A 12003-nucleotide genomic window follows, 5' to 3' on the forward strand; every position below is an offset into this window, starting at 1 on the left:
TCGGTGCGGCACCGATTCGTCGGGTGCGACGTCACACCGACTCCCGGTAAGAAGTCGTGCGATTCTGTACGAACCCGGTCGGTGCGGCACCGACGAGAGGACGGGAGATCGTCGGTAGCCGTACCGACAGCAAAAAGGTGTCGGTACGGCCACCGACTAGTGGGTTTCATGAACTCCCCGGTGCGCATTGTACATTTTATTTTGTTTTTACCTCATCACCGAGTAAATAATGAGGTTTTCTGCAATGTTATCTTTTTCTGCCCCTTCGAATACGCCTCTATAATTCACTGTGTCATCATCTATATTAATTACCTTGACAGAAATATAAGATAATGGTTAATAAAAATGAGGTTTGCTAACATATAATGACTTTCTCTCATTTATGTTACCACTTTCACTCGCTTGTAATAGGCTTTCTTTCTCTCTATCATCATTTATTTGCTCCTTTGACATAAAAAAGATATTTTTGATTAAATATGAGTTTTGCCGCAATGTTATCACTTTATATCACTCTGAATAGGCGACTGTTATTTCACTCAATCATCAATTTGGCGTTTTTCTCGGCATAGAAATAAGATCTTTTTATTTAAGTACGAAGTTTGCCACAACGGTATCAGTTTCTTTCATTTGTAACGGGCAACTATATTTCATTTCATCGTCAGCCATTGATTCCCTTGACGATAAAAGAAGATATTTGTTAATAAGTATGAGGTTTACCGCAATATTATCATTTTCTCTCACTTGGAATGCGCAACTTATACATATGTATTTCACCCAATCACAATTTATTTACTTCCTCGTCATTACACTTCTTTTAATTACACCCAGCTCCATATTTTTATAACAATTTCCTAACTTGTTCCTCTAATATGACATTTACATTTGAATCCTACGTTCACGTTCCATGGTATGCTATTTTCGTCTGCTACGGTGCCAATGGCGTAACCTTCCGTTGATAACATTTATACGGAACTTACTGAATGACAACTATATTACCAAATCATGAATAAATAGCATTATACGGAACCAATATTTAAAAAAAGAAACTACTTTCTCAAGGATAGTTTCAATAATTCATTCCAGCAACAACAATCTCCATCACATACAAACTTTATTGTGATGTTGTAATATTGTTTCCTTCGATTCTGTAGGTACAGCATTACTACCACACATTATATAAGCATTGTTAACAACTTATCCAATATCGTTTATCTTAATCTAGCAATAAGTCGTAATTTCCGCAAATAAAAAGATTGAGAATGACGACAACAAACTGTGCCAATGAGTCTTCACTTGTTTTTACCCTTCTTTCATTGGTGGAGACACGTGAAACTTCGGATATAGTCGGATTTTCCCTGTTTGGGAAGGAAATGGAACCGTACCGACTGGTTTGAAACCGACGACCTTACAGAATCGCTGAAAGTGTCGTCGTCGGTGCGGAATCCGTTGTCGGTACGGTTTGATGTCCAGTCGGTGGGCTTGAAAGGGAAACCGACCGGTGCGGCACCGACGAAATACAGAATACGGCCCCAGGTTGGAATTCGAACCCGAAACCTACGGTTTGGCAAGCGAGGACCATACCCCACCGCCACCGAGACCGGCGTTGACCATGATTAATTTAAAAACACGTTTTTTCTAATTTCTTGGTATATTACCATAAAAATATTTTATAGCGAAACTATTCTCAGCGAAATACGTTATTTTGCGATGCTAAAAATTACTTGGTCAATGCATGCCAGAATGTAGCTCGGAACAGAGTTTCGTGAGCAGTGGAAGAAGATAAAAATACAAACATGCATCTTTCCACAAATACTGAACGAGAATTTTGGGCACGACGCGATTCTTCACTTTATTTGTATGGCATGTGGAGATAACGTAGTGGTTATTTTTACCAACGATCGCGATATACTCGTTCTTACTCGGCTATCTCCCGAGCAGAAACTATCGGAGATTATAAAACTTTAACCCTAGTCTGTTCCCACTACCGAACTCACGAATGTCACAACAGAGGAATGTCCAATCGACATTATTCGTGCGGTTATTTACCGTGAGTTTTAATGGCGTTATAAAAGTCTCCACTCACGTCGCTGACGGAAGAACGATCCGAATTTCGCGGATAAATATGATATAATTTGCGCTACTGCTCTGATTTTTACTCAAGAATATACAATAATATAATCGCTCAGCACTCATTGCAACGGACATTTTGGGAAGCCCATTAAAAAGCGACCGAAGTGACAACATCGCGTACTAAGCTTCTACTAGATGGACTGAAACCTCCTTTAAGTAGTCCCCTAAGACGAACTTATCGGCCACACCGACGGTATTCGCGGATGCGACACTGTCTTTTTGTACGACGATCACATGTTTCTTACCCACGATTGCAAATACTGGGTGTTCCCCCTTCCATGTAAGAATTTTAGCCGGCTAAGTCTCACCTAAGGTATCACTATATTGAAAAATTATGATATTTTTGTACACTTCACGATCCATTGCATTACTTCACATCATCGGCAGATGAAGCTCAAATTATAGCTTATTCCAACCGCGAGTTTATTTTACCGCGAGTTTATTTTACCGCGAGCTTACCGGCATTTGAATTGAATGCGACAGTGGTTTTTTTGGGAAGAATGCTTTCAATAGGACGCATTTCCCACCTGGGCTTACGAAAGAATGCGTATCTTCGCTCCGTTCGGAAGAAGATTTTCGCTCGTTTCGCAAGACGGCTGGCTCGCCCCGACCCGTTTAATGAAAAGGGTCGCCTGAATTTCCTCCTCCCTATGCTCTCTACCCGAGTCCGGAGGCACTCGTCGTAATAAAGACCGCAGGAAAGTAATGCGCAAAACCCGAGGAACTTCTAAAAATCTAATCTAAGCTCAACCGAGACCGTAAAATGCTCTCCCCTCTTCCCTTTCGCCAAAACCTCCACCCCCACCCAACCTCCTTCACTTCTCACCACTTCCTATCCCTCCAGCCGCAGACTTTAAACTGTATATAGTGGAATGAAGAGGAGAGAATGAGGGTGGCGGGCTGTGGAGAGGAAGGAATTCAACATCATTTCATTCCACCCAACGTTTTCCCCGCAGAGAAACTTCTTCCTCTGGGTCTATACTCATAACCGCAATGCAAATTCCATTTGGTGACCTCTCTATTTTTTATGGATGATCAAATAGGCCGCAAATAATGTGACAGCGGCTTTTCCTCATTCTTTCGACATTTTTGTTCGGTGATGAAAATGGAGTTAACCCAATATTTCGTCTTCAACTCCCTTCCAGAGATGAAACAGGGCCTACGTTCCAACGGAATTTTTAAAGATACACAAATGATATCTTAGACTTCTACCTTTATGGCCTAAAATGAGGCAAAACGAAGTTTAAGTCAGCTTAAGAATCAAGATCATTTTTGCCTAGAAGGAAACTATTTCATGCCTTTTAGTTCCTCCACACTTTTCTATACCTTATTCAAACTAAACGAAAATGAATAGCTACTTGTGTTATAGTGCTTCAAAGGGAGTGTTAATGACTGCAGATACTGGTGCATCAGGGACAACTGATATTTTTTTACATACTGATCGATTTTGGAAAGTAAAATGTCGATAAAGCTGTGCATCACATATATTTTTATCACGCAGTTTACTGTATTCATTTAAAAAAATATTCATTTCTATTTGAAATTATTTTTCCAAGGCAAGGGTGAGACATTGTTGCTAACGTTTCCTGAAAACGATTTTAATGAGACAGTATTGAATTTCTTGAGGAAAAATAATTAAAAAAAAACTAAATATTCATCAATTTAGCTAAATGTAGACATTATAAATTTCTCATCTCGCCAGATAATAGGATATTTTAAAAGAAATACACAGTTTTAAAAAATTTCATTTCTGTTGAGTTGATAACTTTATTAGGAAATAACACCTTGAAAAATTAAAATAAAGTATATGTTTATTTTAGTAAATAAATATCGGTTATATTCACAGAATATGTACATAATATCACTTTCACAGCTCGCGCGCAACGTGCGCATAAACGATAAATAATATGCGATATTTTTTACGACTAATATGACACTCAAACAAAAGTGTGCACTTAAAAAGAGAGAATGTAAAACAAATCACTCTTGATACAGCGAACACCAACTGCTCTTAAAGTGTAGGTAACTTTATTTGGCTAGCTAGGAACTTACACGGACAGTTAATTACCTCAGTTGACTAAAGTTTGGAACAATAAATGCTTGAGCTAAGGTATTTCTTGAGTCTTTACTGTAAAAAAAAAGTTCAACACCGCAACAAAAGGACTAAGCTAAATCTGGATCACCTAATCTTTTAAGAATTACTTCAAAATACTTATATATTTGGCATATACAGAGGACAGGTAACAAAATAACTCTAAAATAAATCAAGCGTATAAATAATGCAGTTTAAGTTCTAAGTTAGGACAGAGAAACAGATCAACAGCTCATTTCACAAATAATTTCTGACTTCGACATGAAAGTCTTATTTTTTCAGCGTATAATATCAGATTTATACCCTTATTCTCGAACTTTGGTCAGAAATGATTTGCATTAACTTTATTATAATGTGTTACACCACTGATTGTGACGAAAAATAACCGACCGTCACAGAAATGTTTAAAAAAATCGGGAACCATTCGTGTTAAAGTAAAAAATATGGTAATGAATATAAAGAGATAATACTTCCATATCTCATCGTTTCCAATTGAAAATCCTTCCTCTTTATACAAATTATGGATCTGAAGTAATCAGATGGTTGGCATCTACATGAGTAAACATTCACCTACATACACTTCGGTTTAACTTTTATTCCTTTCGATATGATATGACAACTTATTGTAAAATACTTATGATAACTCGTTGCCCTGCAAAACGCTGGTTCCCCATAATAATTAATTGGGAAGGAGACACGGTTGTAAATTACTCTCCTAAATCTTATAAGAGCAGAAATGGGATTGCTTAGAATTTTGTGGCCTCTTACGGGTTTATAAGAATCCTTCACACAGTATAGTGTACCTAACTTCGAGGCCATTAAAGAAGCATAGTTCTGCTCTCGTTTCCTCTCAGCATTCAAACACTTCATGACCTGTAAATGTTAATATTTATTGTTTCGGTAGCCCAGTCTCATGCAAATCACCAGTTCATTAATATACCAGAAGTGATAACCACTCTGAACCACTCTTGACCATAATGTGTTACAATAATTACCGAGCAAATATCTGTCTTTCGAATTGAACCCTCCTAGAAATGTTATACAACACAATAACAAATCATGCAAGTATTAATATTACCTATTTATTCCATTATGTTTCAATACAGCTTTAATATCTGGAATTGGTATAACTCCAAGGGTTTCATGGATGTCTTCACTAGGCCTTGTTCAGATTATTAAAATTAGTGATTGATCAAACTTCTCTAATATAACTTTGTCCTAATTGCTTTTGGAAACCCCAGCTTCTCTAAGGCAGACAAAAGGCATGATGGGTATCCTAATTCACAATAATCGATTCGAAAAACTTCTGGAGTTATTTTGAGTACTTATCCCCTTCCATAACTTGCTGCAGCTTTTCGAAATCAGCGGAGTACAACGGGAATAATAGTAATGAAATATCAACAAAAAATACCCGAAAGAACAAAATTAGCCATTTATATGGCATTGTATGCATTTATTGGCACATGGTTTGTTTAAATAAAAAAGACGTTTTTTTCTCGGAGTGTATATTTTTATAACAGCTGCAGCCATCCGTTTGACTAGTTTCATAGGTGTTATTTCAACAAGAAAAATATATCCGAAAACGGTTATATAACTGTTCTTAAAAATTCACGCTGTGAAGCAGTATTGAATCCTGAAGCCAATTTAACGGAGTACGATTTAAAAAATTTTCTCCTTCCTCTCCAGAAAAATGTTCTCATAGTTACAACGCACTCAATTCGCAAAACTATGGAATTTCATGTCAGCATATCTCCAATTTTTACCAATATTATCAAGACTAATTAAGACGATTTCAGTCTTGGCGGTTTATAATTTAGAAAGAATACCGTGTCACTTTTATAAAGGCTTAAAATACAAATAATAACATTTTTTCAACACTGCATGACCATCGACGATATGAATATTTCGTATGAATAAAAAGATCATATACCCATGTTGCATACAAACTGCAACATTTACGACGTCAGAAAGGGGTTAATTAGGCATACCGTATGGTTAACCAGAAAGCATCTATCGCAATGAAGTTGAGTGCAGAGCCGTGTTTCGAAACAAGAAATTGATTAAAAACAGATTAAAAACTCATATACATCTAGCCAAATTCACAGGTACAGCTCATTTTTGTCGTAAAAAAAACTCGGTTTTGACCCCCCAGGGATGACCTATATGCATAAAAAGTTTGACCGCCAAAAATCAATGCACGTGATAGAGATGTATTCAAAAATTAACCATATCCGTGGGGCATAGATTTTAACACTCAAGTGAATTCTTTTAGGGTAAGGCACCAGATTAACTTCTTCAGTCGTACTAAACGTTTCTCAAAGAGACCGGTTCCTTAACAGCTATAACCGACTAATTAGACCTAATGGTGGCGAGCAGGTCATTCAGCGAAACGCTTGCAGAGATGAAGGAGTTAATCCAATCCTCTGTCCGACTAAAATTTACCTGCACAACATCCGGGGAAGGTAATTTCCACTCTTCAATTCAAAACTCAACTAATAGCCATGGTTTCAACATATAATGCCATTGTCAAGGTCATTATATTTTGAAACCGTTGTCGGTAGTAGAGTTTTGAATCAAAGTTTGGAAGTTAACATTTATACTTTTTATCGTGAATATATCTAACTTCCACCAAGTGAAGCCGTGAACTATTTTATAAATCCGGAGAAAGATTCTTTCTTAGATTTCAACACCCTCCTATCAAATGTCGAAGAAACGGAACGCGGTCCCTCGTGAGCATCTATGCAACCCCTATGGCTTCATTTCCCTGTGGACACGGTGTAGGATCATCTCCCCTCTGGCGTCCGACACCATGTATTCCCCGTCGTCCTCTTCTTCGTCCACCTCAGCGCTCCACTCCACTCCTCCGTCTCCCTCCAGCTCGATCGCTGGCGTCTCTGGACACGGGATCTCGGAACACTGACACTTCTCGATCCACTGCACGCTCAAGGTGACCAGCTCCTCCTCGTTGGCTGCCTCGTGGCTCCAGTCGAACTGGTGACTCGCCACGCCCCTGGGAGACCTCTGCAAGGGCAGCAGGGGCCACTCCAGTAAGGGGAGGCTCCTCTTTCCGCGTCCACCACCGTTCTGCCTCCCGCCTCGTCTGACATCCAGACGCCTCCGCTTCGGCTGCCTCGTCTCCTTGGGCAGGTTCGGCTTGATCATCAATATGTTCGCTCCAGCTTCCTCGCCGAGTACTCCACCGAACCAGTCGGCTCGTCTGCGCAGCCTTCCTCCACGGTGGACGGAGGCGCCGGCAGGAAGTTCCCCACCTTCTTCGGATCCCTCGCCGTCGACTTCCCCGAACCCGTCGGCTTTCCTCCGCATCCTTCCTCCAGAATCGGAGCTGCTCGCAGGAGGACCATCGCCTTCCTCAGACCCTCCGCCGCCGTGGAAAAGGCTGGGGGTCTCCCAGGACTCTTGGACTTGAGCCGAGGACATCTGCTGCCGCTCGTACTTGCCCCTTCTAGTCGACTTCTTCCTCTCCTTGGCAGGGTCTCGTTCCCAAAGGTCCGTTCCCGGTGGGGACATGGCGAGAAGGGAGGGTGGTGGTGCCGGGAGCCACCTGCCCCCCCAGCCCCCTAGCTGCAGTTGGTCCTCCCCGGAGCCGCCCGCTCCGCCGCCCTCGCTGTCGGGCAGCGGGTGTCCACGGCGGGTGGCGCAGGCGAAGAGCACCCGGATGGTGTGGGTGAGCACGGGGCGGCAGCAGGCGCCCGGGCAGTTTCCGCACGAGCGTGGGCGGAAGCGCTTGCGGCTGCGGCACGGACCCACGCGCAGGCGGACCGGGCCAGAGGGCCGCTGAGTCGCCTTGCATTCGTGGCCCTTCTGCAAATCGAATACAGGGAAAATAAATGGGTCGCATTAGTAGTGAAAAGTCATACGGCCAACAGAGTCGTGACAAAGCAATGGTGTCTATTTCAATCGCAGGATAATAAAAATAAGATATTCAGCAAAGTTGATTTTCTTTTTATTATTAAAGTATATTCATTGACGGAGAGGTAAATGTGCTCATGCTACGGTAAGAAAAGGAACCAAAATACTGCGAATCCCGTGAATCTTGAAAAAAGAATTTTTTTTTTAATTACTCACACCTCAAAGTGGAATTACAGCAAAAATAATTTTATCGATTCTACAAAATTACTACAAAAGAATTATAATTATTTTTAATTATGTATTTAACATGCTTATAATCATTCAAATTTAGCACAAAGCTTTTAAATATTTTTTCGAATTCTCTATGGTTTACAGTGAAACATGTGGAATTACTTTTCCATTGCAAGCGAGGGCATCCTTTAATTATGAATTCTCCATTCGGTAGTGCATTATAAAAAAATAGAGGGGACACGTGACAAGACTCGTGATACACAGCATCCATATTCTGCCAAGTTTATCGATCCAACCAATAGTATGCATGCATGTTATCGCTCGATGAGTTCTAACAAACCATAAAGAAATATTCTGACATTAAACGGGTATCAGACAGCATTACAATTCTTTTTGATCGATGAAAATTAATGCCAACTCAAATACACCAGATTTTAACTTCGGTTAAAGATATTAATTTCTCTGAATAGTTTATGTGACCGAAACTTACGTCGGATCACCCAATTTCCATAAGGGAATTCTAATAATAACGCATTTATGCGTTGATGTTTTTATACTAGGCATTTAAGTGTGCACGAAGTCATCCTTATAGTAATGATTCACCACCTTCTCCAGAATTTCTAACAGCCTCCTAAAGGAAACTGCATGCTTCAATTACCCTTTGCATAAACGTCCATTCGAATCACCGAGAAGGGCCACTCGGATATTCGACTCACCTCATCACTCTGATCGTCCCGAAATTGGGTGATTAATTCGTGGGAGAGTCACGGCTGCGAGGGTGGAATGGACGCGTGATTGGATCAAGGTGGCGCCCGGAATTTCTATCCACGGAGAAGAGACGAGGGAGGAATCTTGGGCAGGTATTTCGGGGATTGGGAATTTCGGTAGCTCGCAGGGGGAGCATGGGGTTATCGGGATAGGAAGAGAGATAAAGAAAACTAATTGGAACGAGCGATCGGAGTGGAGCGAGGATTACAGGCGGAATCGCCTCAAGATTTTGCTTGATGGCGTGCTCCCGCATAAGTTTTGTCTTCCGAGGAACTCAATTAAGGAGGGGCTTAAGGGCTGGCAAAATGGGAATTTTGGAAGTAGTGAGGCGAAGCACGATACGGCGTTGGTGCAGCTTGGAACGACAGAGATTGTGAATGACGCATGCATGTGAAAACAATGATGCGCCTAACCTCTCAGGGAAGTCATAAAATGTTACGTAAACCTTAGTTGCAGTAACGTATTTGAGCTGAATATTTCATCCGCTCAACTCGAGTAAGTACTCTGCCAAGAGGGTTTGTTTGCTTTTATACTGGAAGTGAATGCCATTAAAGACTTGGATACACGCATTTGAAGGTTATTAGGTTATGCCTTAAGGGCACATTCTAACCGCCAAATAATTAAAATGAATAACTGCATGAATGTCAAGTATATTATTAAATCATCAAAATGAGAGAAGTACGTTTATGTGCTTTAACGTAGTTGATTAACGTAGTACCTACGTGCTATAAATTTACGTATATGCTAAATGTCTTAATTCATGCTAAATTATTTATTTTACAGATACTTTGTTAGCTATACTTTGATAATCACCCTTCAACGTTGACGATTTGCGAGTGGCGTCTCAAGTTCTTCCATCAAATAAAAATTTCTTCCACTTATCACGACAAATATCTTCTTTTTGAGCCAAAGAGAAGTCATTTCTGCGCTTCCATTATCTACACAGTAGGCACTGTATTGTGTACGATTTTATGTTATCAAATTTTCAAAACACGCTTTACAATTTAATACTTGTAATATTTTTGCCATTAGGGATATTTTTTTCCATTTGTTTGCAAAAGGAACCTAGGCTCTCCACTTATCTCTAGTTCCTTTATCTCAATGAACCGGTTTCATGGAAGTTTGCGTTAGTAAAAATAAAAACAAATACATGGGTTCATATTTGACTTCAACATTTCTGTGTAGCGTAAAATCGGATTGAAAGTAATAAAGCTGGCCGCACTTGAAGTAAAATGCAAAGCACTTTGACCACCTCCAAACTCCTAGCTGGACCGGAGTTTATATCATGAATTTTGCAATCTAAACATCCCTCTTCACTCCATCTACCCACCTAGGAAAACAAACATTCGTTCGTTTATGTTCAAAACATTTGGCCATCAGCAGAGTTTGCTTTTCGCGTCCAAACCTGGCTGCGATGAAACGAATCCTGCGATGAAATGAATCATTTTCACGATAAGGACGCCTACATAACGCGCAAACTGCTTTGCTACGGAACGATATCGAGACAAGCGCTAAAATAAAGTTTCCGCCGAGTTCATCGCAAAATGCTCTCATTCGCTGCGAATATCTCCTCAGGTCTCATTTTAATGCGTGTACAAGAAAAACATCCGCATGATTAACGTGAATCTAATCGGATTAATTCATACGTGCGCATATTGTGGGAAACGAATACGCATAATGCTAAATTAGGGAGAGGATTACCTATCTCCGCGGAAGGGGTTGTGATGGTGCGAGACGGGAAGCAGTGAATGGAATCTCATGGAAATATTCCGTCTGGCTATAATTGCAGGCGCCCTATACGTAAACGAGTAAAAAAGTAGATAAACGACTAATTATTGTGAATAAAAACAATTAAATCGAAATTTTGGAGCAGGGACAGTACGGACAGGACATTTTTCTAATTGAAAAATAACTACGGGCTCGACCTTGAATACATAAACTTATCTTGTCATTTTAAAAATTAATGTCAACCACCTTTTCAAATAATAATACACTAAAATTATGGCTAACCTCATTAAATACCTAATACTTTGCGTGCTTTGGGTATAATATTTCGCCACGTTAAATCCTTCGATTTTTGCTGCGAGCGTTATATCAAACCATCCGTCTTTTGAAAAATCGTAGTTTCTCATTTTACAATAAACGGAATAACTTTATTTATAATCTCAACATCAACAGGCGCAAAAAATTAAAGAAGTTTTTATTCTATAAAATGATACCAAACACCTATTCCTCGCGTCGAAGGTTGGCTGATCAGAAATAACAAAAAGGTATTGAAAATGGCCAGTTCTTGGGTACAGTGCTACAGTACTATTGTCAACACGGTAAATGTTAAATACATGCAGCAACGTTTATTATATGCGATAAATTCTCTTCCTAGACCTGAATAGATTTCCTACTCCAATATGGGTCTGTCCTTCGTTTGTTTTATCACAAATGACAATGTATCCTTTTCTATTCCGCGCTATCCTTCAGTCCAGTCTTCCATTGCAGGACTCATTTTCGATTCTGTAAAAGTTTGAACCTGTTCCAATCATGCTCACTGCCATATCTCAACTGAAAATTTATCATATAAATCATTAATAAGCTCTGCCACTTATCTTTTCACTACCGTCCATCTCACCGTTCGCGAACCTTAGCTTTTCACGCAAATCTCGTTCTAATGTGGTATCTTCTATAGTACGGCCACCTGATTAAATCGTATAGGTGTGTAAACCTACCACCAATAAGAAACGCTGGTTTATGAGCCCTTCTAATGCGACAAATTAGATCAAAGAGATTTTCAATTTTACGATAATCTATTGCTTTTTAACCTTTTCCGTGAAAATCTGAGATAAAATAAAAATGCATGTAACACATTTGTTTTAAATTTCCATTTTGGGATGAAACAATTGTTTCCGTATTGCCTTGAA

General features: G+C 39.9%; 1 protein-coding gene across 1 annotated transcript in view; it reads right to left on the reverse strand.

Moving 5' to 3' along the window:
* Positions 1-3923: 3923 nt before the first annotated feature.
* LOC124167274 overlaps positions 3924-12003 on the reverse strand; it is a 111801-nt gene continuing 103721 nt past the window's right edge. The window contains exon 8 of the mRNA XM_046545189.1: positions 3924-8044. Coding sequence (XP_046401145.1) covers positions 6971-8044 — 1074 coding nt within the window. The 3' untranslated portion in view covers positions 3924-6970. The remainder of the gene's footprint in view (positions 8045-12003) is intronic.

This window comes from Ischnura elegans, chromosome 1 (genome assembly GCF_921293095.1).
Source record: "Ischnura elegans chromosome 1, ioIscEleg1.1, whole genome shotgun sequence".
In the NCBI taxonomy this organism is placed as follows: Eukaryota; Metazoa; Arthropoda; class Insecta; order Odonata; family Coenagrionidae; genus Ischnura; species Ischnura elegans.